Below are 27,194 nucleotides of genomic sequence, written 5' to 3'. Positions count from 1 at the left end.
CGGGCTGACTGGAAGAAAGAGTAAGGTGAAGACTGAACATAGAAGTAGACCTTGGTCAGTGGCTCCCCCTTTAGCCCCAGCTCTCCAGACTGTGGATGCAAATACGAGAGGTCAGGACTTGGCCCTCCCATTGCAACAGGGACCACAGGTTAGCTGGAGGGGGAGACGGAGAGGGAGAAAAGGAAAGTTATAGGTGGGGATAGAATGCATCCTGCCAAGGAGGTTCCTAACCACCAGCCTCCCTCCTGTGACATTAGAAGAAGCAGTCCTAACACCTACACTGGTTGAAAGAAGAGTGAAAGCCCTCCCACTCAGGGAGGGTGTGTGGAAGAGGGAACCCATAGGAGGGGAAACAAGATACCCAGGACCAGAGCTGGAATTCAAACCTGGGTCTGTGTGATAACAGCTTGCACTTCGAGAGCATTTACCATGTGCCAAGCACTGCCTTAAATGCTTTAATCCTCACATTTAATCCTCACAACAACGCTCTGAGGTAGTTGCTATTATTATCACCGGGAACAGATGGGGCACGCAGAGATTCCGTAACTTTCCCAAGGTCTCGGCGCTGGGAAGTTGGTAGAGGCACTTCTGCTCTGTGCTGGGCTCCGCCACCGCCCGGGGCCGCCCAGGGTTTTCCAGTCAACCGCAGAGCCTCCCTAGGCAGCGGGAGAGGAACAAGCACGTGCGGATGCATTTTCCACCAGCGATGGCTTAACCCCCCCCACCCCCCCCAGCCGCCCTGAACACCTACTCTGCACCCAGCACGGCGCCCGCCGGGGGTTGGAAGTGACAGATGCGTTAGACACAGTCCCTGCCCTCACAGATCTCAGTCTGGAAGGAGAAACGACCTTGCGCAGAATGAGTCTAACGGGCACTGTGATATATGGCATCACCCTGTAAAAGACGCGAGCGCACAGAGAAAACGGGCCTTAATTTTCCAGTCCCCTGTCAAGGAAAGTGAAAGGCAAACTCATGCATTGTGGCTGAAAGCACTTACTTTTCATTAAGTGCATATCTCAGTATCAACCTGCCCCTCAGTCAGGTTCATGCCTCAGTGTCCATCGCGTTGCTGACTTGGCTTTCTCTGGAGAAAGCCACAAATGCACCCACAGAAAAAGGAATTGCAAAGATGTGGAGCAAGGGCTCCTACCTCAGATGCTGTTTTGTTTCATTTTGTCTTTGAAAGCTGCATAGCTCATTACAGTGAAAACAAATCATAGCTCTCCTCACAAAGCGGATGCCAGGGAAAGCTTTACCTTTGCTTGTCTTGTGGAATTTCTTTGAAAATAAATCATCACCACTGGGTGAAGAAAACTTTGAAACCTTTCGATTTTCTCTTCTTAGCTTCGAAAATGGCAAGTATGTGTATGATATTTTCATAAGAAAATGTGATTATTCTGTCAGGAGGAGAGAGATGTGATCCCAGACCAGATTTGGAAGGGACAAAGTGTGTTCTCCCCTTTGGGGGGCCTGCTTCCTCCATCAAGCTTCCTTCCTCCCCCCAAATCCCTTCTTTCCCCTTCCATCTCTCTCAGATATTTAGTGCTTTATTTCTTATTCGTTCAAATCTCTCCCAAGTGATGTAGGAAAAAGGTTTGAATCTCTTTCACACTAAGGTGTAAATGACTGGCAATGGTTTATAGCCAGGCCTTTTAAACCGGGGCAGCAGAGCACGCCCAGGGGCACCCAGTAAAGCCATGGGACCAACATGGCACATCTCTGAGACAACAGAGCAGCTTGAAGATTTAGGAAGAAGCATCGTTGTATATTGAAACAAACACAAATGCATGAAATGGAATATGAAATGGTTGAATGAATGAATCACAGTAAAGTGAATTATTATTTAAGAAATATTGTGCTGAGACAAGCCACTTCTTGCTAAGACCCCAGAGCCCCAAGTCTGGCAAATCCTCTCCTCTCCTTCCCCAGCAGATAAACACGGCAGTCCCCACCCCTGTAAGTGGGTGGGTGAGGCCTGGAATGCAAGCCCTGGGAGTCAAGGATTTATATCCAAGCAAAGATAACACAAGCAGTGGGCCTGAATTTGGAAGTAAATCCAGTAAGAGCCTTAGAAATATTTTTAACTTCCTAAAATTAAACAAATAAATAGAGATACTAAAACATCAAAACTTTCAACAACATTATACACATTTGGAATGGGAGCAGTGGGGTTTGGCATATTTAATTTTGCTTTCACATATTTTTCAGGAATGTCTTCGCTCCGGGTTTGAAAGAGATGCTTGCAAACTCACATTACTTTGTGGCAGATGAATGCTCAAAGGCATTTTTAAACAACCTTTATCTTTTATCTGCATCCAAGATTGTTGATGCATAGACCCCTCCAGCAGTCGGGTAAAGCCTACAGACTTCTCAGAAAAAGAGCTTTTAAGTACATAAAATACACAGGATTCTGATTAAATTGAAATACAGTTCAAAATATCTAAAATCCAAATTCGTAGCCTAGTAAAACACGTATTTCTTTACTAATGTATTAAATAACAAGCTCTAAGGGCAGGTTGAATACCACAATTTCTAAGGCTGATGAGTGTAAATGGTGAATGCAAATAATTTTTTAGCTCTCTGAAGTGACTGTGATGTGACATTAAAATGCCTGTAATTTCTCCTGGAGGCAAAGTCACAGGTAATGTGAGTACTTCTGTGGTTTGTTGCCTAAAATCATAATTGCAGGAAATGCTCAGTTTCAATAAGAAGGTAATGAAAAAGAGAAGTGTATTTTTTCCATTCCAACTTCATGAACCTCCAAATTATATGCCCCTGAGATAAAGGTTCTAGATTCTTCTGGTTTGAAACTCTGAGTTCTTGATTTCCGGCTACTTGGATGTCTTGGGTCCTTGCGACAGTAAAAGCAGAGTAACTTTTAGTTAAGCAGTAACTAGACCTGGGCGAGCATTTCTCAATCCCCACCCCACCCCTGCGGAACACCTAAGCTTGTGTAGCCCTATCTGTACAACCTTCGGTGGGGTCTCCAATTCCCCGCCCCCGGGGGATCCCAGAAGAACCGTTGAAATTCCTCAGATTCATATGACTTCTCCCAGCTGCCTTTGCCAAGCCAGTGCCACCTTCTCCTTTGTCTTCCTTATCTATCTTTATCCCCACCCCCTTCCCACTTTTCTAAGGATTCTTGCAAAATGACTCAGGATTTGCATATAATAGATTCCGGATGGTTGCCGAGTCTAAGCAGAAGGAGCACGAATAGGCTCCTAAGGGCGGGGAAGCGGGTCTTGCCAGTCACGGAGGTGGCTTCCTACCAGCTTCAGCACCAGACCCAGAACCCCACCAGAGTCCGTGTTTGAGGCGCCACCGTTTCTAGGAAATAAGGGCAGAAGCAAGTGGCATTTATTGAACACTGAAACCTGCTGGGACTGGCGCTGCATCTCTATTTTCTCACTTAATCATCAAAAAAGTAGTAGGCTATTAATATCTGCACACATGACTGAGGAAAGAGGCTTAAAAAGGCCGAGTAACCTGTGCAAGGTCACGGGCCCCTAGCAAGCATCGTTCTGCGCCTCCCCCAGGGGGACGGACCGCCAGCCCGACTCCCAGCCCCAGGGCCACTGAAATGACTGCTGCGGGCTCACAGCAGTCCCCTCAGGGCTGAACAGGGAAGGGCATTCCTCCGTCTGTCCTGCAGGGACTGGGTCCCTCTGCAGCTTGCAGCACCCTGGGCCACTCCTGCTGAAACCGGCTCCAACTTTGGCTTCGACACCCACACTTTGCCTTTCTACATATCGGTCACTCCTTCTGCATCTCCTTTGTCAACGCACTTCCTCTTTGCCACCTAGAATGATGGAGCTTCTCAAGGCTGGGCCTTGGTCCTCTTCTCTGACCACTCTTTTCCTTGGCAGCTGGCTCCAGCTCATAGCATCTATTAACTTCCATATCTAGAACATCCTTTCCTTATTCTGAGCTCCCGCCAACTAGCTTGGCTATGGTGCATATCTCTTTGCCCAAATGCCCAAAGGTGAGTCAAACCCCTCTATTTCTTGAATGACCCTACTTCAGTGGAAAGCACCCTTCTTCCCCTAGCTGCCCGAGTCAGAAATCCAAGAATGGTGCGTTATTTCTCCTTCTCTTTCACCCTCATATTCAATCAAACACCAGGTTCTCTAGATTTTTGCCTGCTAGGAATATCTGGAATCTTCCCCATTCTCCTATCTCTGCCGAATCAGAATTCAAGGTACCATCATTTCTCATCAGGATTAACAAAGTAGCCTCCTAGCTCCTCTTCTTGACTTCCTTTCAACCCATTTCCTCTGTTGAAGTTTTTCACTGGTTTTCCATGACTCCTTTATACTCTGACCAAAATCTGTAACATAATCTAACCTGTAAGACCCTGTTTGGCCTTCTTCCTGTGACCCCCAATGGCCACCTGGAGTCACTCTGCACTCTACTCTTCTACCGCCCTGTCCTTCTTTCAGTTCTTCAATGACCTGTGCTTTCTTCAGCCTCTGAGCATCTGCACATGTGGTTCACTCTGCTTAGAATGCTAATCCCTGTTCTTTAAGTTACTTTCTATTCCTCCTTTAGATCTCAGGTTAAATGCTGCTTCCCTAGAAAAGCTTTTCCTAACCATGCAGAGCAGGTCAGCTTCGCCAACACCCCAATTTTATACTGAGGGTACAGTGAGTGTTCTTTTATTTAGTCTTACAATCAAATAATTAATTTACTATTTAATATGTTTCCCCTTCTGTTTCCCCTGCTGCTGAGAACAGCAACGATCTGCTACTCAGCCCATCCCCACCCCTAACACAAGGCTTGGTGTAGAGTTGAAACTTGTTATGTCACTATTGAACTAATTAATTAATTATAGGGGTCTCTTTTTGTCATACTTCTCTGGACTTTTCTAGAATCTACGGGTCAGCAGGTGATTTTGTATATTCAGTGAAAATAAGAGTCTAGCTGAAATTTACAACTGACAAATGACCTAAACCGTTAAATCAAAGAATCTGATAGAATCCCATTCTACTTGGTTGCTACTTAAATGAAAGTAAGAATGAAACGAAGTTTCATTGTTCTACTTGTCAATGCCTGTTATCAAATGCATGGCTACATCACTTTTGTGCCTGGTGGTTTCCAAATGAGTCATTATTCACTTATCAACAGTGATGAATGGTGCCCTCATAAGAAAGTGTTACTACCATTTGTAGTCACCTTCATGGCTGTCAAAATGTATGTTCTTATGCAACCATCCAAACCAGCTGACTGACAGGTGAACATGCTTTCGGCTCTCGATTTTTTAAAGAAGGTTAAATATATGTTTCTTTAAAAAAAAAAAAAATTCCATACCCTATATTTGACTAGCAACTTCCAGGTGAGGCATCACAGAACAGCAGAGTGTGATTTAGAGGGATCAGTAAGACTGTTCCAACAGATGAGACAGCAGGTGACAAAATGACCTGAACACATGAAAACAGGTCAAACCGAACTCAGGGGCTTTTAGTCACGCCCCTTGTCCCAGGCAATTCTGCTGCTTTCTTGGCCAAATGCAAGGTACATATTCCAGCTAGCTACTCCTCTTTCCTGAGCAGTTTACGCCTGTGAATAATGTCTAAGACACGCCTATTCAGGAGCAAACAGTTTAAGACAAGACGTTTGGGCTGCTGATTTCTGCTTTGAGCATCTGTGATTTGTAAAGGACCCGCAAGCCTCACGGTGGCTTGTTGGTACTGGGCCTGACACTCGACTTCAGTTCTCAACATTACTGCCTTAAAATCAGAGAGTCTGAGGGATGCTTCACAAAAGGACACGAGGAATTCTGTTTAGTGCCTCTGTCGTAGAACTAGCCATTGGCCTAAAATAAGTTCAGCCGTGTATTCACGGAGGGGATGATCCTGTCCACAGGGGAGAGATGCAGCCTTGGTGTTCTCAAGAAACTGTATCCCTTTTCCAGATAATTCTTTACTGAAGCTTTGATTGAAGATTTAGGGTTTCCAGAATTTGACTGACAAACCTAAGTGTCCTGTGCTCCCATATTGATGTCATTCATTTCTAATATTAGCAGCAGAGCAGCCCAGGTTCACCTGGCAAAGAGGAGCTTTTATTTTGAGCTGAACAGGAGCAGATACTAAAAATGAACACAGACTTCCTTCTGGCATATCTGACACAGATAAAATAGGTAAACCAGTGCAATGGGACTATTTTGAATCAAAAGGGAGAGGAATTCAATCTAATTAGAAATGTGATGTGCTTACAGAATTTTTTTGTAGCCTCAATTGTGTGAATGCTGAGGAATTAAGAAACAAAGTGGAGGTCTATCAAGTTGTTTTGTTGCACACAGTCATGCAAGATCATGAAGTAGTCATGAAAATTCCATATGTGGGATGGAGAAGGTTCCAAAGCATCTGTTGGAGCCAGCATGATATGCAAACTTGGCCATTATTTGGTGTTATAACTACACAAACAAGCTTTTGACGATATAGTTTGTACTCACTAGATCAAATATGTCCAGTATTTGGGCTTCTGTTATCTATCTGTCTGTCTGTCTGTTATCCAGCAGAGCTTAAATGGATCAGAATAGCTGGACCATTGCCACCTCTCCATTCAGTGTTGTGTAGACATGGACAGAGGCAGAAGGATGCAGATGAACCGTTGGTAATCACAGAAAGTGTGTTGGAATTCTGTGCGCTGAATTGCAGGGAGCTAGTTCTCACCATCTCCTTCTGCAGAGCGAGAAGCATCCTCATGTGTTGAGAGTGGCTTACACAGTAGGGGTCTCACAGAGACTCACCCCTGCACAAAGTAAAGGCAGTGGACTTGACCAGATATGGCTCATGACAGAAGATGCCTCTCACTTTAAAAACAACCAACTGAGGGGCGCCTGGGTGGCTCAGTCGGTTAAGCATCTGCTTTCAGCTCGGGTCATGATCCCAGGGTCCTGGGATTGAGGTCCTCATCAGGCTCCCTGCTCGGTGGGGAGCCCGCTTCTCCCTTTGCCTGCTGCTCCCCCTGCTTGGGCACGCACTGTGTCTCTCTTTCACAAATAAATAAATAAAATCTTTAAAAAACCCAACAACTGAGTTTGGTAACCATTCCCTCTAGAGGGTGAAGATACTTAGAGTTAAAATAAAAATACCAAGGCTCAATGAGGGCTCTATCACCTCTGTATCAATATTTGTGTGTTAGGGAACTTTTCACATAGTGCAAAATCTTCTAAGTCTTTCATTCCAGAAAAGCTGGCATGAGTGTTTAAACATCAGGGGCAAGAAAATGGGCCACATTTAGTAGTTGCTACTTTGCAGTTTGTTTTTGCTGACAATTCTCAAGTTTTTCAAGTTTGGTCTTCCAAACCCATAGCAGAGTGATCTTTATCTTCCTGAGTCACTGTCATAAGGAAAATAGGGCAGGTCTCCCCACCTTGCTGCTGGGACATTGCTTGCTAAGTACCCAGCAACATAACCTTGCCCTATTTGAGTTTGTTAGAAAAATGTCTTGCTCCGCATAGTTTTCTGCATGCCCCGTTGTTCTCAAAATCATGGAAAGATGAAAATTACATGAAAATCCTTACTGAGATCTTTTTTCCCCATGACACCCACATAGTGACACAAATACAGGTCTGAAATAGCCCCTTCAATTCTTGCCCAGAAATTTCCAGGGGAGGACACACCCCACCACTGTATTGTAATTACATAGTTGCTTTTCTGTGCCCCTCAGAAAAGGTAGAGGACAGAAAACTCCCTGGAGGTAGAAAAGCATAATGGATTCCCTTCTTTATCCCCATGACCTGCACGCTGCCTGGAACATGGTAGCCTCTCAGTCAGTCTTTACTGATGCATCGATATTGAATATCTCTACCTGGAAGACTGTTATTCACATATATATGGTTGACCCTCAAACAACATGAGGGTTAGGGACACGGACCCCCCGTGCAGTTGAAAATCCATGTATAACTTTTGGGTTCCCCAAAAACTTACCTACTAATAGCCTATTGTTGATTGGAAGCCTTACTTATAACATAGTCAATACATATTTTGTATATTATATGCATTACATACTGTATCCTTATAATAAAGCAAGCTAAAGAAAATGTTAAGAAAACCATAAGGAAGAGATATTACATTAAAAATGCTATACTGTATTTATTTTGAAAATCCATGTATAGTGGACCCATGCAGTTCAAATCTGTGTTGTTCAAGGGTCAATAGTACTTATTTTTTTTTTACATTTTGTATTTTTATTTTTTAATATTTATTTTATATTTATATATTTACTTTTTTTGTTTTGGTATAGTCTTTTTTTTCTTCTCCCCACTGTATAGCTTTTGTTCTAGATTCCTGTCCTTTAAAATCAGTAGACTTTTAGACTAAAAGAAAAATCTTCAGATTTTATATCCTGTGGTTTTCTGAGAAACTACTAAAAGAATAATTTCGTATGCAAATGATTTTCATTGGAGAAGTCCAGTTATTTTTCTCCTCTTTAGTAGTTCAAAATATTTTCCACACGGGGCACCTGGGTGGCACAGCAGTTAAGCGTCTGCCTTCGGCTCAGGGCGGGATCCCGGCGTTATGGGATCGAGCCCCACATCAGGCTCCTCTGCTGGAAGCCTGCCTCTTCCTCTCCCACTCCCCCTGCTTGTGTTCCCTCTCTCGCTGGCTGTCTCTATCTCTGTCGAATAAATAAATTAAAAAAAAATATTTTCCACACATTCTTTTATGCCATAGTTTCCTTCCAGGTGAACTTAACCCCCTTCAAATGGGAAAATGTAGCACTAGGTCTGTGAGAGGCGGAGCAGAGTCAGAAAGCACCCAAAATAATTATGCTTTGCATGTGTCTGCTGTGTGACACCTTAGCATACATTATCATGTTCCAGTCCCACAGACGTGATGCTAGATGAATGGCCCAGGAATGAATAGCTCATCTTACTAGTGAAGAAGTTAAATCCCAGAGGAAGGAAGTGATTTCTCCAAGGTTACCTGGCTAATTTCAACAATAGGTCAGAAACCTGCATCTTTCACCTTTTTGCAATGTGATGCACTTTGGACAATGCTGTGAAACTAAATGCGTTGCTTGGGTGGCATTTTATAGACAGAGGGAAGAAACAGATGCAAAAATGAGAGCACTCTAGTTACTACCTCTAAAGATGCCAGACTGTGGAAGCATTGAGAGAGCACCTGGAAGAACTGAGCTGTGAGGCAGTTGGAAAAGTTTGTGCTGTTTTGCTTGGGGTAGAAGCAGGGGGGAACATTGTGTTCTCATAAGAGCATCTGATCAGAGAGTAAAGATGCACTTTTCTACCATGTTTCAATTACTTAAGCTTCACCTTCTCACATGAGACCCCTACAGAATTCTAGGAGGCCTTCTCTCTCTGAGAATTTGATCTCTTCTCTGACAGCTGTGAGGCAGATGGCAGGAAAGTGGGGTGGGTGTCGGTCTCCACAGAATACCTTACAATGTAGACTAGAGCCCCTAGTTCTCTCCCTATTTAGAGAGTGGAGATATATTTCCTCTTCTCGATAAGCTTTCAGGGGTGAAAAGCATGGGATCGATGAGGGAAAAAATAATCATTACAAAAGGACTATCTGACCTTCTTGTGGCAATTTTATGTAGGCTTTTATAAAAAGTAATATGACAGTCCCCTACTTCTGATGTTTTGACTTAAGGTCTTTTGACTTCGTGATGGTGGGGAAGCCATGTGCATTCAGTAGAAACCATACTTCAAACTTTGAATTTGGTTCTTTTCCCGAGCCAGCAATATGTATGGTAGGATACTCTCTCATGATGCTGGGCAGGAGACCACGGCTCCCAGGCAGCCCCACCATCTAGAGGATAAACAGCCAATAATGCTTACAACCACTCTAGACCATTCAACCATTCTGTTTTTTTTCTTTACTTTCAGTATAGTAGTCAATAAATTGCATGAGATATTCAACATCTTATTATAAAATAGGCTTTGTGTTAGATGATTTTGCCCAATTGTTGGCTAATACAAGTGTTCTGAGCACGGTGGGCTCGGCTAAGCTATGGTGTTCGGTGGTTATGTGAATTAAATGCATTTTCAACTTAGGATATTTTCAACTTAGGCTGGATTTCTCAGGACAAAGCCCCACTGCAAGTCAAAGGATGTCTGTCATATAGTTTAAACAGCCTAAAGGATCATTTTGAGTTTATTCTTATAATAATCCGCAACCATCCATAATAATATTCTGTTTTACGAGTCAGTTTGTTAGTTACTCGGCCAACAAATACTTATTAAGGATCTACTGTGTGTCAGGCTCTGTGGATGAATAATAAATGAATAAGGAATCATTGGTTGACGAATAGAATACAGATTTTGCCCTCAAGGAACTTGCATTCTAGAAAGAGAAAGAAAATAAATTTTGAAAACAAATTAGTAAAGATCATTCAGGGCTGGCAGGCTGCATTTCGTGGGGGACACTTTCATCTTGTGCTGCACCTGAGCACATTCCGAGCCTCCCGGTGCCCAAGCGGCGAGGAAAGATGCTTCCCAAGACCACGCACCTGCATCTGCAGCTCTGCCTCTCCCATGACTCTAGTCAAGAGCCATGTCAGAAGTGAGATATGGTCCTCAGAGTTAAACGTGTGTAGTTTCACCTGAGAAAGTCATAACCATATGCTGCTTTATTTTTATTCTAGGAATCTTGGAAAATCAGGACTCAGAGTTTCTTGCTTGGGTCTTGGTAAGTACCAGGGGTATCATGTGGGGGTGGACTGGGAGGTGGGAGACTGGGAAGAACACCAAGGGAGTGACTGGCATCAGATTGAGACCCAGTCTCAGGTGAGGAGGGACTTCCTGACCAGCGCTGGCCCGCTTCTCGTTCTGAGCCTTTCCTGCCCAACACCGCCCTCTCCCTCTCTATGCCCAAAGAGCCACTGTGCTCATGATGCCTTATGGGGCCCATCAAGTGGAAATAAATCTATGAAAGCACACCGTAGAGGAAGAAATTTATGTGTTACTCGGGTGTAGCAAATGCAAGGAACCCCATCGTATGCTTTTGGATGCTCACCTCACCTGTAGCTTCATCTGAATTTTTTTTCTATCCTTATTTTCCCTTTGCCTGATTTTCTCATTTATTTTTCTATACTGTTGTGTATTTTATATACTTTTATAATATACCTTAAATACTCCCAGGACAAAGTGATACACACATACATATAAATTATATAGAAAGAAATATAAATATTTCCTCCTAGAAGATGTAACTATTTAAAGAAGACTAGAGATGGCAATGGTAACAGCATGAGAATGTGTCTGGAAAGGTGAAATCTGAGCATGAGACTTGGGGAGGTGTAAGCCTTCCAGATTTCCCCCAGGTATGGGAAAAAGCAGCCTTGGTGTTTGGGCCCTTTGACACCACGAGCACTATTCCTGTAACCTAAGAGAGTCTAGACCATGATGTTAGCTGAGGTGGTGATGACAAGTGGTCAGATTATGGCTCTGATTTGAAGATAAAGCCTGGCAGGTTCTTTGATTCTCTATGGAATGGAAGGCAAAAGAGAAGAGGCACAGATGACTGGGGGATTTTTTGCTTAAACAGCAGAAAGGATGGAGTTGCCAGTAAATGAGATGTGGAAGAATGAAGAAGGAGAGATTTAGGAAGGGGGAGATAAGGAGATTGATTTTTGGATGTCTTAAGTTTCAGATACCTGTTAGAGGTCCAAGACAAAAAGGTCAAACAGGGGGCGCCTGGGTGGCTCAGTCCTTAAGTGTCTGCCTTCGGCTCAGGGCGTGATCCTGGCGTTTTGGGATCGAGCCCCACATCAGGCTCCTCCGCTGGAAGCCTGCTTCTTCCTCTTCCACTCCCCCTGCCTGTGTTCCCTCTCTCGTTGGCTGTCTCTCTCTTTCTCTGTCAAATAAATAAATAAAATATTTAAAAAAAAAAGAGGTCAAACAGGTAAATGGGTATATGAATCTCAACTTTAGAAGAGAGATGTGGGTGAGGTGCATAATGACTTGAAAGTCCTCAACATGTAGATGCTGTTTAAGCCACAAAACTGGATGAGAACACTATGGGGGTGAGTACAGACAAAAAATGGGAGCACATGTTCTGAGACCTGGGAAGTCCAACATTAAGAAATCAGGCAAATGAGCAAGAGCCAATAAAGAAAAAAGAAGCAGTGTGCTAGGCAGAGAGGCAGGAGAATGTGGAGCCCTGGAATCCAGGTGAAGAAAATATTTATAGGAGGATGGAGTGACCAACCCTATTAAATGTGTCTTATAGGTCAAGCAAGATGAGGGTCAAAAATTGATTGTGTAAAAGCAGGGAGGTCATTGATGACTTTGAAAAGATCATTTTGGGGGGGTAGAGAGCTCATGCATGATTAGAGTGGGTTCAAGAGAGCATATTGGGTTCAAGAGAATAGCTGGTGGCTACTCTTTTAATGACTATTTCTATAAAAGGATGCAGAGAATGGAGGGACAGCTGAATAGGCAGGCACAGTCAGAGAGGGTGCTTTTACACATAGAAGAAATTACAGCATATCTATATGCTGATGAGGAAATCCTCTTGAGAAGGAAAAAAATGATGTAGGAGAAGACAGAAAAATACCTAGAATGATTTCTTGAGGACACAAGAAGAGAGTGACATGAAAGCAGGCCAAGTACTTGGGCTTTGAGGCTGGTAGGTGAGTTGACTGGGTGATGGTAACTCGTAGAAATTCTTTTCTATTGCTTCTATATTCTCAGTGGAAATTAGAAGCAAGGTCATTAGCTGTTAGTGAGGAGGGGAAGGAGGTGTTGAAAGTTGGATGAGAAAGAGGATATCCAGGAGAGCAGAAGAGTGAATAGACTGAGGGATGCATCAGAGTGGTCAGACAGCATTACGGATCTGCTTGAGATTCATGCTCGTACATTGAAAGTGAGACCATCTCCACGGCTGGGTGTTTTTCCTGCGGCCATGTTCAGCTGTGCAGATGGGGTTCTTCAAGGGCATATGATGAAAAAGAGAAGCCAAGGGGCGCCTGGGTGGCTCAGTCGTTAAGCGTCCGCCTTCGGCTCAGAGCGTGATACCAGGGTCCTGGGATCGAGCCCCGCATCAGGCTCCCTGCTCCACTGGGGGCCTGCTTCTTCCTCTCCCACTCCCCCTGCTTGTGTTCCCTCTCTTCACTGGCTGTCTCTCTCTCTGTCAAATAAACAAATAAAATCTTAAAAAAAAAAAAAAAAAAGAAAAGAAAAAGAGAAGCCAAGAAGCTGAGAGTTTAGGGAAAGGGGTGATTATAATAGTGGACCTCAGAGTTTAAACTGAGCAGAGAGGAAAATGAGGACTAGAGCCAGAAAAATGAACCATAAGTAAAATGAGGAGGTGGAAGGACAGTAGGAAATGGGTAGGATTGATGAATCATGCAAACAGAGGGACCAAAGGATTGTTGGAATAAGAGCAGTAGAGAGTAAGATTGAAGGATAGAAAGTGGTACTTAGAAAGGGGAATGCTTGAAATTGAGGTTTTGGGCATTTGGTGTTGGGTGGTGTGTCTAAGGTGTGTCCATTGGCAGAGGGTGGCTGAGGTTGTGTTGAAGACGAGATCAGTTGAGAGGTGGAGGTCAAGAAACTGAGAGAGAAAAGTGCAGGGAAGGATTATCTTCAGGGTCACTGAAATCACTAAAAAGTATGACAAAACTAATAGTGAAGGGGCACCTGGGGTGACTCAGTCAGTTAGGTGGCTGACTCTTGATGTCAGCTCAGGTCATGATTTCAGGGTCCTGGGATCGAGCCCACCTCGGGCTCCACACTCAATGGGGAGTCTGCCTCTCCCTCCCCCTCTCCCTCTCCAGTTCTCCTTGTTGTTCACTCACTCTCTCTCATATAAATAAATAAACTCCTTAAAAAAAAAACCAACTAATATTGAAGAGAGAGACCATGAGCCAGAGCTAAAAATTTTCAAAGCATGAGAGAGAACAACTAGGGGTGGTTAAGTGACTGTAACTCGTGGGCCTGATGATGTGGGAGTCAGAGCAGTGGGGAGGCACTGGGGAAGGGCTGGGAGGAGGATTTCTTGACTCCTATTGAGTGAAAGTGTGGAGACAAGGGAAGGGACAGTAGTGAATGAATCAAAAGTAGTAGCAACGAATGGTGCCGCCTTTCACTATATTTCAAAGATATTGAAGGCTATTGATGCCTGAGTTTTTCTCTCCCGAATGGTAAGATTTGGGAGCTGAAGGTGGTCTTCATTCACCATAAGTATAAGGGAGTGTAGCCTTTGCTTAATGTATGGCTCTGATCTTGTTACCATTGACTTATATTTGAGAGACTCTGGACGTTCATTATCAGAGACAGTCTGACCTTAGTTTTTTTGAGAATGTGCTTTATGGTAAACGATTATTCACTATTTATTATTGAAAGAAAGTACCTATAAATTTAAATTAGGAAATAGAGCAGGGACACCTGGGTGGTGCAGTTGGTTAAGTGTCTACCTCTTGGTTTCAGCTTAGGTCGTGATCTTGGGGTTGTGAGATCGAGCCCTGATTGGACTCTGCACTCAGCACAGAGTCTGCTTGAGATATTCTCTCCCTCTGCCCCTCACTCGTGCTCTCTTTTTCTCTCTAAAATAAATAAATCTTTAAAAAATTTTTAAAGAAATAGAGTAATTTAAGAAAATATAAATTAAGAAATACAGTGAAAAATCATAGACCAATTATCTCATAGTATCTATGGCAGAAAATAATTTAGTCAAAAGTACATAGAAAACTCAAGCAAAAGCCCTAAAAGCTATAAAAAATTCAGGTGTCTGTGAAGTCCCACATGTGAGTGAGTCTCCAGAGAGAGGACTGCAGTTTTTTAAAAACCCAGTGTGTGTGGGGGCGCGTGCACACGTGCGTGCGTGCTGTAGGTATTTTGGTGAACTTTGAAACAAAACTTTCATTCAGGGGTAACAAGTCCTGATTTGAACTTCACATTTTTCTGAGAGCCTGAACACCTGTGACAAGACATTGTGTGAAAAATAGGAGGAAACAAGAAGTTCACGGGCTTGACTGACTTCATTCAAAATAGGTAACAAAGCTTGGTTGAATAAGCATTTTTTGAGAACTTTCTGAGCTGCCTCTGTAAGTCAGAGGAGACGAAAAGCATCATAGGAAGGAATAACACACCAGCCTTAGGTAATCTGTGCAGACCCCAGCTATCAAATCCAGGTGGAGCCACGTTTACTGCTTTGGGCTTAGGACGTCAGCTCAGATATAGCCCACGTTCAACAAAGGGTTTGGAAATTAAGTATTAAATGTACTAAGTAGGGCACCTGTGTGGCTCAGTGGGTTAAGCATCTGCCTTTGGCTCAGGTTGTGATGTCGGGGTCCTGGGATCGAGCAGCGGGGACCCTGCTTCTCCCTCTCTCTCAGCCCCTAACCCTGCTTGTGCTCTCTCTCTCTCAAATAAATAAATAAAATATTTACAATATAAAACAAATGTACCAAGCAATCACACCATTACAGATGTCTTTTACTGAAATACTCGAAAAGTCATAGTTAAAGTTAACAATCCGACTTTCTGCTCTACCAGAGAAGGATAGACTGGGAACTTCTTGCCCTGACAATCTTCCTTTCGGGAAACTAAAAGCATTTTTAAATGGGAACAGAAAGGTGAAATAACTTGAGGATACACTGAAGATACTTCTGAAGGGACATGGGACCAACTAGCAAAAGTTGGGGAGCAGGGGGGATTAGTGGCCAAACCCACCTATGGGTTGCTGTGGCCGGCCTGGCTTGTAAATACACTGACCACTGCTATCAAGCCCCAAAGTCAAAGAAACTTATGGGAAAAAAGAATCCACCAAAGAGTGACTGCAAATCATCTACTGGGATGTGGGATCATCTTCTAAGACAGAAAGAGTAGTGTATTCATTCATTCATTTGTTTGTTCATTCATTCATTCTCAGCAAACATTTGGGAAGCTAGGCCTTTTGCTGGTTACAGGGGATACCAAGATGAAAGCAGCAAGGATTCTGCTCTCAAATTGTTCACAGGGTAGTGGGCGTTCGGCATGTGGGAACAGACACTGCATCTCGCACATCCCATAGTGGAGAATACAAGATGAACCAAGCGTGAGGAGAGTCTCCTGAAGAACTTGGGACAACTTCACAGGGAACGTGCTGCTTGATTTGAGATTCGAAGTCCTCAAATGGAGAGAGAGGGTGAGGGGTTCCAGATAGAGGGAGCGACATGTGCCTGGGAGACTGCAGGGAGTAGGAGGTGCTGGGGGAAACTCGAGGGTGTGTGTAGAGTATTGTGAATGCAAGGTGTCCCGACACCGCCAGGAATGCGCCTGGAAGGAAAGCCAGGCCTGATCATGAGAGCCCTTGTTTGCCTTGCTAAGGCACTTAGCTTGCACCTTCTAGGTCTCTGGTGTTCCTCCAAGTCCTGAGGTCCCCAGGTCCAAAGGGAGCGCTCAGGAGTTAGGCACAGACAGGGCTTACCCACCTCATAGCACCCTCTTCCTTCCAGCACCACAGCTCCTACCAAGGGAGCTCCACTTTTTCTAAACATAAATGGAAACATAAAATTTTTACTACATTTAAAAATTTTGGTGTACATTTTTAAAGTAAATTTATATTTTTAATATAAATGCATTTTTAATATCATATGTCATAAATGACTTTATCTTTCAGAGCAGTTTTAGGTTTGCTGTGAAATTAAGGAGGAAGGATAGATCGTTCCCTAACCCCCCCCCCCCCCCCAGCTTCCCCCAGATTTCAATACGTGGATCAGGAGCAGGACATCATCAAACGCAGCAGACTTGTTTCTGACAGCTCTGTGAAGGCTAGATGGAGGGAAAGGGTTGAGACCGGAGACAGGGAGCTGCATTAGGAAGCAGGCAATGAGGAGATAGTGCATGAGGCGTTAAGGATCTGCAGGAAGGAGGTGATTATCTGGGAGGAGGAACAAGCAGGACTTGGCAACCTAGGGATACAGAATGAGCAGAGGAGGGTGCCTAGGTTCCTGGATGGGGCATCAGTGGGGGACGAGCTAAAATCTCAGAAGGAAGAAATGCAGGGGGGCCAGTGAAAGGAAGGAGGGCTCAAAGAAGCAGGAGCGTTTTGGGGGCGATGACCATGGAGCCCGTCAACTTCTGGCTTCAGAGATCTAGCAGGCACGGGGAGCGCTGGAGAGAGCTCTTGGCTGGAAATAGGGACCTAGGAACTAATAGCAACAGCAAACCCATGCTTACCATTGAGGTCACCTGAGGACTGAGCTATTTGGGCAGGTATTAGGGCACCTGGCTGGTAGAGCGTGCCAGGCTGTATGCTCCCTGAGAGCAGAGACCAACTTTTTTTTCTACACACCTATTGTGCTTTTAGCAGAACACAGTATCTGGCAAGTAGTAGGCACTCGATAATATTTATTGAATGAATGACAGGCTAGGTGGATCAATGGCTAAGGAATGGCAAAGGCACATGGAGTCCTAGTGAAGATCCAGGTGAAGTTAGAAATCATGAATAGCTGGGGCCCAGCCAGCCTAGTTCTTGGTTTTTTTTTCCCCAGCTTCATATCAATGCAGACACAGCGAAGGCCAAGTGGAGGTGGGAGGTGGGAAGTGGGGAGAGGACACAGAAACAGGTCCAACATCACCGATTGTCTCCAGAGTGGGTTAGGGACCAGGGGGTCTACTGCATCCACCATGAGGCGGAGTCCAGGCTAGGGTGGGGCTCGGGGCCGAATCCGCAGGGCTCTCCCTCCTGCAGTTAGGAGGGCTATTTGCCCACACCGAGTTACCCCACAAGGTCTCACATTAGCAGCCGGGCGCCTGCCTGATTCGTGCCATGGGAGGTGACACACCACAGTGGGCAGCCGCTCCTACAGGTGTTTGAAAGAGGCTGACTTTACCCCGTCCTGTTCACTCTGGGAGGGACATGCTTCCCTCCAGGTAAGATGTTTGCAACAAGAAAGGCACATACGTGATGATTAATTTTCCTTGTTTACTTGACTTGGGCCACAGGGGACCTGGATATTTAGTCAAACATTATTCTGGGAGTGTCCTGAGGGTGCTTTGGGATGGGATTAACATTTGAATTGGTAGACGCGGTAAAGCTGAGTGTTCTCGCTAATGTGGGTGAGTGGTCCTCATTCAATCAGTTGAAGGCTAGACTAGGATAAAAAGGCAGGCCCTCTCGGATTAAGACGGAAGTCCTTCCGCCTGACTGCTTTGAGCTGGGATGTCAGACTCCTTTGACTTTTAGATTTGAATGGAAATACCCTTTTTTCTCTGCTCTCAAGTCTTCTGGCTTTTGGACTACAACTTAAACCATGGGCTCTTCTGGTTCTCAGGCCTTCAGACTTGGACTGAATCTACATATGAGTTCTCTTGGTCTCCAGCTTGCAGATGGCAGACCTTGGGACTTCTCAGCCTTCCCAGTGATGGGCACCGGTTCCTTATAATAAATCTCTTTAATCTCTTTATGTATATAAGTACATGCATGTATATTTTTATATATAACAAATCTATATATAAATATAGATTTTATATTCTATTTTAAAATACATATTATAATTAAATATAAAATCTATATTTACATATAAGAAGATCTAGAATAAGGAATTATATTTAAAAATTATAAGATTCTGTTTCTCTCGAGAGCCCAGACTAATAAAAGCATTTTGCTAGTTTTTTAAAACATCACATAGGTGCATGTGGCAAGCCGAGCAGATATTTCTAGGAAGGTACACACGATGGGGGGGCGGGGCCCAGATGAAGGGATGTGTGGTCACGTGCTCATGAAGCTGAGATAGAATACCGTCATCCCAAAGGAGGTCTGGGCTGTTCTCTGGGCAGGAAGGGCATTGTATACAGTGCTACCAGAGAGGGTTTGGTGGGGGTTTGAGCAGGGAGAAGAAGGAACACCCATGCATGCCTCCAGGGCCCTGTTTTACAGAAGGCTTGAGGCCGGAACTCCTGGGCAGGGCAGCCTTCTTTAGCAGCCGTTAACACTTCATTCTTGAAGGAATGAAGTCCTAGTGTAAAATACGTATTACCTTAGCCTACACTGAGGCTCTCAAGATGTGTTTCTTCTCAGCTCTGGCTACGCATCAGGATTACCTGTGCTTTAAAAAATGCAGGTAACCAGGGGCGCCTCGATGGTTCCGTCAGCTAAGGGTCTGACTCTTGATTTGGGCTAGGGTCATGATCTCAGGGTCCTGAAATCCAGTCCCACGTTGCATTGGGCTCTGAGCTCGGCGGGGAGTCTGCTTGGGCTTCTCTTTCTCTGACCCATCCCCCGCTCTCTCTCTAACAAATAATCTTTAAAGAAATAAAAATAAAAATGCAGGTAACCAGGCTCCATCCAGACCTCTTGAATAAGAAGTTCCCAAGGCCCACTCCAAATGTGGGTGTTTCTAAAAGGCTGCCCTGGTGATTCTGAGGTGGTGACAGGGTTAGAAGCCATTGCTTCAACCAGGTAGAAGGAGGTGGAGACTTGTATGAACTGCTACCTGCGAGCCAGCCTCGATGATCATCTTCCGCCAGCCCCTGGAGCTGGCCCGAGGCATCTAGGAGGCTCAAGGTGGAAGCTCTGCCTCGCTGGGGACTGGCCCCAGGGTTCTTCGGAGTGGAAAGCTCCCAGCGCAAGCAGACTGCGCTCACTCCCCCTTCCATTCAGCGCCTGCCACTGGGGCTATGGCTTGCCTTATGCCCTTCCCTAATCGAGGGAAGCTTCCCGAGCAAAAGCAATGCATCATAGGAATAAACTGTGTGGGCTTCTTTTTTAAAGTGTTGCGTATATGCAGAATGTACTCCTGGCTCGTCTCCCTCTGCCTCAGAGATGCTCTTACGGAACTAAATATTTTGACACTAGGAGAACATGACATTAAATATTTAACATGGATGATATTATTTTTGCGACACCCTTCGTGAGTCTCCTTCTTGTTGCCAAGGCCAGTGTAAACTAGCCACTTCACCTATCATCATAACGACATGACAACAAGTATTTATGACGTGCCTCCAAGACACTTGAGAAACCGTTTAAAAAGTACAATGTCTTCCCTTAGAGAGTTTACCAGTTTTCTGCATAATACAGAGTGAATTATCTGAAGACCAAAATACCCACAAAATTTAAATACTGCATGAATATTAAACAGAACTGGAGAATTTTAGGCTTGTCACCTTTCCTGGAACATCTACCTTGAATAATCGCCATGGTGCATACACATTAAACCTGAACAGACATTTGTATTTTTACAAGATTGTTTTAAAATCTTGCTTCCTCGTTTCCTGCTTTCATGAATTAAATCCTCCAGCGTTGCTGACGACCTGGCTGCACTCCAAAGTGCCAGTGACCACTGGCCGTGGGCCTTCGCCGTCCCTCCTCAAGTGTGTTAGGAGCTAAGCTACAGCCAGCCTGGGCGAACAGCTGCCTGATGTTCCACGTGTTGTCAGAGCCACGGCCAGCGGAAAGCTGGGGAAGAGAAAGAAGGGTCCCTAGCACCCCTGCACACCCCCGCGCACACGCCCCTCGTCTCCCGCAGTGCAGCTGTGAGAGGATGAGCAGCCCTCCCTTGCTAACCCGTGATTCTAAAATGAAGCCAGTAGTTGTACAACGACCAGGTAGCAGGGGAGAGAAGGTCCTCCAGAGACCCAGACGGGGGCAGTTTGATGAACGGATAGTTTATATATGCACACGGTCTCACACTTGAGAGGGGAATTAGTCCCTGCAGTCACCACCCCCTATACAAATGAGAAAAAGAGAGGCCAGAAGAGGGGAAATGTCTTGTCTGAGGCCAATGGTAGAGACAGCAGAGCCCGCATCTCCTGCCTCTGGCCTTCCACCAGCCGCCTGATTGCCCGCTGCCTCTTCGGCTTCCAGCCTCCTCCTGGAGAACTGAACGGCTGGACCAGGCATGGAAAGCTCCTTCGACCTCTCTCAGTCTTGATGTGGGCAGTGATCAAGTTCAGCGTGGCTCCAGGGTGGCATCTCGGTGAAAACGCCTTCACTCTACTTTAGAACCAGAAAATGTGAGAGTCTGAATGGCTCCTGGAATCACTCTCGAGTTAGGGTAGGCAGTCAGCTGCACAGACAAAATGGAGACCAGAATCCACGTCTCGTGGCCCATGATCCAGCGTGCTTTCCCTAGAAGAGATTTCAAAGTAAGAATGCAACTGAGAGCAGACCTTTTGTTTTCGCTTGGGTGCCTGCATGAAGCTCCTAAGTCCTGCCTCTCCCTCCTGCGCGTATTGCCCTAAAGATGTCATAAAGTCCTGCGCACAGCTCCTGGGCTCAGAGAAGAAGTCTGCCTGAGGCACACCTGTGTACATGCAAGTCTCTTCAGAGCGTTTCCCTGCACTTTGCCCTGCGCACTAACTTTACAAAGATTACAGTCCTAAGATTATTTTCTTAAAGCTAGACGGCATAAAAGCCCGAATGGAAGTTTGAGAGAGTTTCTTAGTTTCAATCAGCAACACAGCTGAGTTCCTTTAATCATGAGGCTAAAAAACTAAGGAATCAGTTGGGGTGCTGTCCTCCTGTGAAATGGGGTGCTCTGGTTAAGAGCGTGCAGGGCTATGGGGAACCACCTCTGGGACGGCGGCATGAATGCCTGAGGGGTGACCAGCTATGGGTCAACACATGGAGGGGAAATGTGTGGAGATTCATACCTATGCCTTAGAGGCCTCAGCTGGTTGAAATCAGGAATAAAATCCCAGTTCTTTTTACAGATGTTGAGTGTGAATCAATCCAAAACCTTCTTGAGTAAGTGAACAGAAATCCCAGCCAGAGCAAAGTGAAAACATCAGCTTAAGCCCAAGCAGAAACTTCCAGACTCACATGGAGAGTAGACACTTCTGGCTTGATGCAGCGATCAGAGTATGAAATCCACCAGTGGGGGGTTTCATTCTCAGGCTGCCCTCAGAGTAGCAAGATGGCTGCAGCAGCTCCCAGCCTCGTATCTTACTGACCCTGACTAGCTTGTATATCCATTGCTGAACCAATTACTGAAGGAATTCAGTCAATCAAGAACCTACCCTGAAGCTGTGGAAGGATTTAAATCTACCTCAACCACAGAATTCAGATTCCCAAAGGAAATTTAAAGTGCTCTTGCCTAAAAAGCTCCACATTCCCCTGCTTTGAGTTAAGGACATATCCCTGGAGCCTGAAGACCCTTCCCCCCCATTTTAGCTTATCTGAGCTTTTTCTAGGTCTTCGGTGCCAAAGTTGAAAATTAAAATTCTCTCCGCCTTTTCTACAGTGTGAGGTATGCTCAGAGTTGGAGGCTTAGCTCACACGGACTTCTTGCTACCTCAGTTTGCCTGATGACCAGAACTCTCCTCTGGAGGGGAAATATGCAACTTTGTCTTTTAGTACACTCTCCGTTACATTTCCCCCCCAAATGTTGGAGGATCAGTGAGCCCCAGGCTCACTTACAAAGAAAGGCTTCATCCTAACACCCGGATGATGAAAATATGCAAAGGAGAACCTCCACGAGAGCAAAGCAGAGAATACCGTCAATGCTCATTTTCTACCTGACAGCTAATTCAGACAGGAGGAAGAGGCTACCCAATGAGTCATTACAGAAAATGGGAGATGAGGTAATGAGCAGTAGCTGAATTAGAGCTGACAGTCTGGCCACGGGGCTCTCTTCAGGCTGTGCGGAAGGAAACGAGCGTCAGCTGTGCTGGCAGAGCCCTGCTTCTGGTGACTGGAGGCAAGGTTTCTGTGGGACTTCGTCATTTTTCTTCTCAGTCGCTCCCTCTCCTCCCCTCCCAAGGGTCCGCCTGCTGCTCTATGCTGCCCTTTCCCTCGGCCCTGACTGGGCAGAAAGTGCAGCCCGCTCAGCCTCAGCCGGTACTTGTAACTGCCGGCTGGCTGAAGAGAGGAGACAGGACTGGTCCTGAGACAGTTCTGGAAGTGGCTCTCTGTCTGACTTTGTCACCCCTCACATCACTGCCTGGGTGAAGTGGGACGAGCCAAGCAGTCCCCCTCCCTTTCAGCACCTTCCTGGGAGGGGCGGTAGGCTGCTGCGGCCTTGCTGGTGAGTCTGCTGCCTCAGACCCCACCTGTGCCTTAGTGTATGAGCTCTTAGGGGGCCAGGAACCATGACAGATTTGATCATCCCCGGCAAGCACGGAGTCAGGCACTCTTCTAGTTCATTCTCGCGTTCATGGATTGCGCTGGGGGCTCCAGGAAACAGAGACCATATTATCATTTGCCGTTTTGACCCCACCATCTGGCATGGTTCTAGGGAAATGATGGGGCCTCAATAAATACTTCCTAAATGAAGTGATAAATTCAGGAGGAGAGCCATGGAAGTCCAAATTAGCTTGGCCTGGAGAAGAACTCTAGGGGAGAGAAAATGATGAGAGAGGACTCTGGGAAATCAAGAAGAAAACTAGAGGCCATGCCACAAAGCTTGGAATTGATCTGTTTTGTGATGGGGAGTCACTTGGCCAGATGCATTTTAGGAAGTTCATTCTGGTCACAGTGGTCACAGCAGACAGCAAATTAGAGAGGACTGGGAATAGAAGCAAGGAGAGAGACTGCACGGGACTCAAATGTTCTTGCTTTTACAGAAGATTAAATGTAACAATCAGTTAATTGCTCACTAACTGTGAGCCCAGTTCATCATACTGTGTGCATATACGGAGAGCCTGTACAGAATACATATGGAAATTGTGAGTAAATGAGGCTTGACCAAATTAGTGAAAGATGGGTAATGAAAATACAAAAGGAAATGTTTTTAAAGGCAAAAAATAAAATACGAGAAAATGACCTACTCTAGGTGTCAGCATAACAAATTACAAAGTTTTAGAGATGGGGTTTTAAAAAGTGCTAGTTTCTAGATATGTTCTTTATGTTAAAGGACAAAAAGAAATGGAAAATAGGGGCATCTGGGTGGTTCAGTTGTTAGGCGTCTGCCTTCGGCTCAGGTCATGATCCCAGGAGCCTGGGCTTGAGCCCCGCATTGGGCTCCCTGCTCAGCAGGAAGCCTGCTTCTCCCTCTCCCTCTGCCCCTTCTTGTGTTCCCTCTCCAGTGGTCTCTCTCTCTCTCTGTCAAATAAATAAATAAAATCTTTAAAAAAAAGAAAAGAAATGGTAAATAAATAGGTGAGTAAAAATCAGACAAATTTGAACAAAAGGGAAGTGAAGTGGTGGTGTGAAATTCACATTCAATAAACAAAGCAAAATTCAGGCAAAGGAAAGATACAGTAACGAGAAGTGATAATTGGTGGACTGAGGGCCCTAAGAAAGAGCAAGGGGATAGGACCCAGAGGATCCGTGGAGAAACAAGTCTTGGATAGAAGGACCCCTCTTCCACAGTGACAGGAAGAGAAGGGAAAAGGACGGGTATTATCTTAGCGTATGGTCCCTGAACTCCGGAGCCAATGTCGAGGACACACTAGCTGAGGGTGAAGGAGATGGGGTGTCTGCATACCACAGGAAGTCCTCAGGCAGCTGTAGGTCACCAGGAAATGGGCAGGACATCAACTGGATCTGTAATGGGCAGGTTGCTGGGCTCGGGAGCAAGAAGCAGAGGGGATTATAGTTTGTCTGCTTTTATGTTCTCTGTGAAGCAGGAAGCGTGATTATCTGCTGTTGTTGGAGGAAGAGGAAGTGGGGCCTGAGGTTGAGAAAAGTAGGGCATCTTTGAAATCCAAACAGTGGAGAAAAATGATTAGAAACCAGAGCACTGGTGGGCTCTACGCACAGTTACTATAGACCGAGAATTGACAATGCATCCATTTCTGTATTCTGTGATTTTCTCCAGCACGGCTCCACATCTTGGTTATGGGTGATAAGCACCCAGACAGATTGATCCTGGTGGGGGTTTTTGCCAGGTAGCCGCAGTGAAGGAACAGGGAGGCAATGGAGTTGAGAACAGGGTAAGAAAATTTTCGAAATGATGAATCACGTCATTTGACCATCCTAACCTTCCAGGTCAAGGAGGGAATTGAAGACAGATGGACTGGAAGAAAGTAAAGACTTTAAGGACAGAGTGTGTGGTGAAAGGTAACTGCACAGGATCTGCAAGAGTGAGAAATTCTAGCACAGGAAGACTAATCACCAGTTCTTTATTATATATATTTGGACTATGAACGAGGCACACCTCCACCCGAGTTCTCTTGTGTGCAAGTTCAGTTCTGTATCTCATGGCACCTTTGTGGTCTTCTGTTGCCACTCCATCAACATTTTCTACTGTTTCATCTAATAGTCACGGCCTGTCATGCATACATTTTTTTAAGTTGAGGTTTATACTTGGGAGTTTGCAATATCCAAGGTGTGCTAAATGTATATGGTCCCTATATCAGTGTAACTTTAAGAAGCCTTGGCATTTTAGTCAGATGGATCAGTGGCTGCGGTGTTAGTTTCCAGTTGCCCCACTGAGCCATATGAAGAAGACAGTGGATTCTCCATTACCTCTGCTGGGAACAGTGAGGGAGAAAATTGAAAATGTGTTTATGTTTGTCTTTGGAATGAATTTTTTATTTCTGCTTGAATATGGGTTCCATCGGCATGAAAACCTATTAAAGGGAAATCAAGAGTTGTCTACACTTAATAAAATATGCAGGAATGGTATAATGACCCAGTAGCCTATCTCTGCCTAGGCTTCTGGTAAGCTTTTAGATCTCCATATTGAATTAATCATTCTACACGGCACCAGTGGGAGAAATTCCGCCTTGACCCCATCAAACTGATGTGTCTCACTTGCACCCTGCTCCATCAGGATTGGTGGCCCTTGTCATCTTGTCCCAGAAAACAAGACTGCTGATGCTCTTTTTTATTCCACCCGTTTTTTATTTCCACTAAGCTATTTTTGCTACAGTCATTTACTGCCACTGGGATTTTTGCACAAGGTTAATAGTACTAATAAAACGAAGGGCAAAGCACCAGAGAGAGAATCTTGAAAGAATAGTCTGTAACCCTTTATTTGGTCAGGGCTAAAAACCCTGCAGGACATTACAGTCTCGAGTTTGGGATCAAGGCCACCTTTGGCCTTCTTTGTTGAGTTGTTCCACACTCTCTGGGCCCAGCACTTAATGTCGTACTGGGATCTTGTAGAGGGATCGAGTCCATTCCAGTGATGTCCCAACTGGACCAGTTTTCGACTCTGGTGGCCATGATAGTCACATGGGAGTTTTTAAAAAATATCTGTGCCTGGGCTCTTCCTCAGACCAACTGAACCAGACTCTCTGGGGAGTAGCAGGGCATCAACTCCCAAGTGGTCCTATTCATTGGACCAAAGTTGAGGATCACTGGCCTGGACAAGGAGCTCTGAACTCTACTGAACAGTTGAGGAGGTCCTGGCTCACAGTCCAAGTTATTTGCTCATCAGGCGGCTGCCTTTAGCGTGGAAGCTTTTAGGACCCGAGAAATTTCACTTCCCAGGCTGTGTGCAGAAGATACAGCCAGAGAGCAGGGCGGCCGCCACTTCTGGCGCCCAACGCAAAAAGCAAGTGCCAGGTGTGGTATTTTCCATTTACCTTTAGTCCCCAATTAAAATTCAGAATTTTGTGGCATTTTTTTAATGTTTAGTCTATTCACCATTCTTCATGGGTCACTTCAGAATAATTGAAAGTAAATAATAAACTTTCCTGAGCTTTGTTAAGATAGGTATACTGTTAGAACTGACACATTCTAAGGTTGACTTTGGCTTTCACTGCAGTCTCTGGAAAAGTCATTTATCTTCTTATGGAACTTTTGGTGCTTCAGATATTATCTCTTTGGCAGATAAGAAGGAAAGTAACACTTAGTGAGCATCTGTTGTGTTTGTAGCGCTGTACTAGACACTTGATATATGCTGTTAAAATCATTAAGAGCGTGGGCTGTGGAGCCATAATGCCTGGGCTCAGATCCTGGCTCAAATATTCCAGCAAATAAACTCAGATCACAGAGTGATCATTTTGTGATTAAGGTTCTTGACTAATCACAAAATGATCAAAGATAGAGAGTCACCAGGTAGATATGTTTGCTCCCCCGGGAGTTTCTTCTGGGAACACTCTCCCTATTTCCTGAAACCAGGGCTCCTGGTGCTAGCAGGAGTAAAAAGAGACTATCAGTGCTTTAAGAGGGCAAATGCAGGTGTTATTCTACCATAATGATTCCCAGATTCATGCCAACCTCCCAACCCCTTCTGGAATGTTCTTTCATATACATACCAGAGAAGTGATTAGTGGATACCCAGACGACTAACTCACAAAGGCCATAGATGGAGTCATGTAGACTAATTTGTTTCCAAGCAAGGAATTAATGAAAAGAAGATCAGCAGGCAATAAAGAAGTTTATTGAACATTACTTCTATGCTGATCA

At 45.0% G+C, this 27,194-nt stretch overlaps 1 protein-coding gene across 7 annotated transcripts in view; it reads left to right on the top strand.

The window, feature by feature from the left end:
• The window catches only part of KCNAB1 (potassium voltage-gated channel subfamily A regulatory beta subunit 1), a 362,204-nt gene that overhangs the window by 238,071 nt on the left and 96,939 nt on the right, over positions 1-27,194 (top strand). For all 7 annotated transcript variants that reach the window (XM_057316034.1, XM_048216301.2, XM_026497343.4 and 4 more), the window contains exon 2: positions 10,612-10,655. In XM_057316034.1, the coding sequence (XP_057172017.1) occupies positions 10,612-10,655 (44 nt within the window). The remainder of the gene's footprint in view (positions 1-10,611; positions 10,656-27,194) is intronic.

Source organism: Ursus arctos, unplaced genomic scaffold (genome assembly GCF_023065955.2).
Source record: "Ursus arctos isolate Adak ecotype North America unplaced genomic scaffold, UrsArc2.0 scaffold_20, whole genome shotgun sequence".
NCBI lineage: Eukaryota > Metazoa > Chordata > Mammalia > Carnivora > Ursidae > Ursus > Ursus arctos.
Note: the sequence above shows the minus strand (reverse complement) of the source record. Positions and strands in the feature narration are given on the sequence as shown.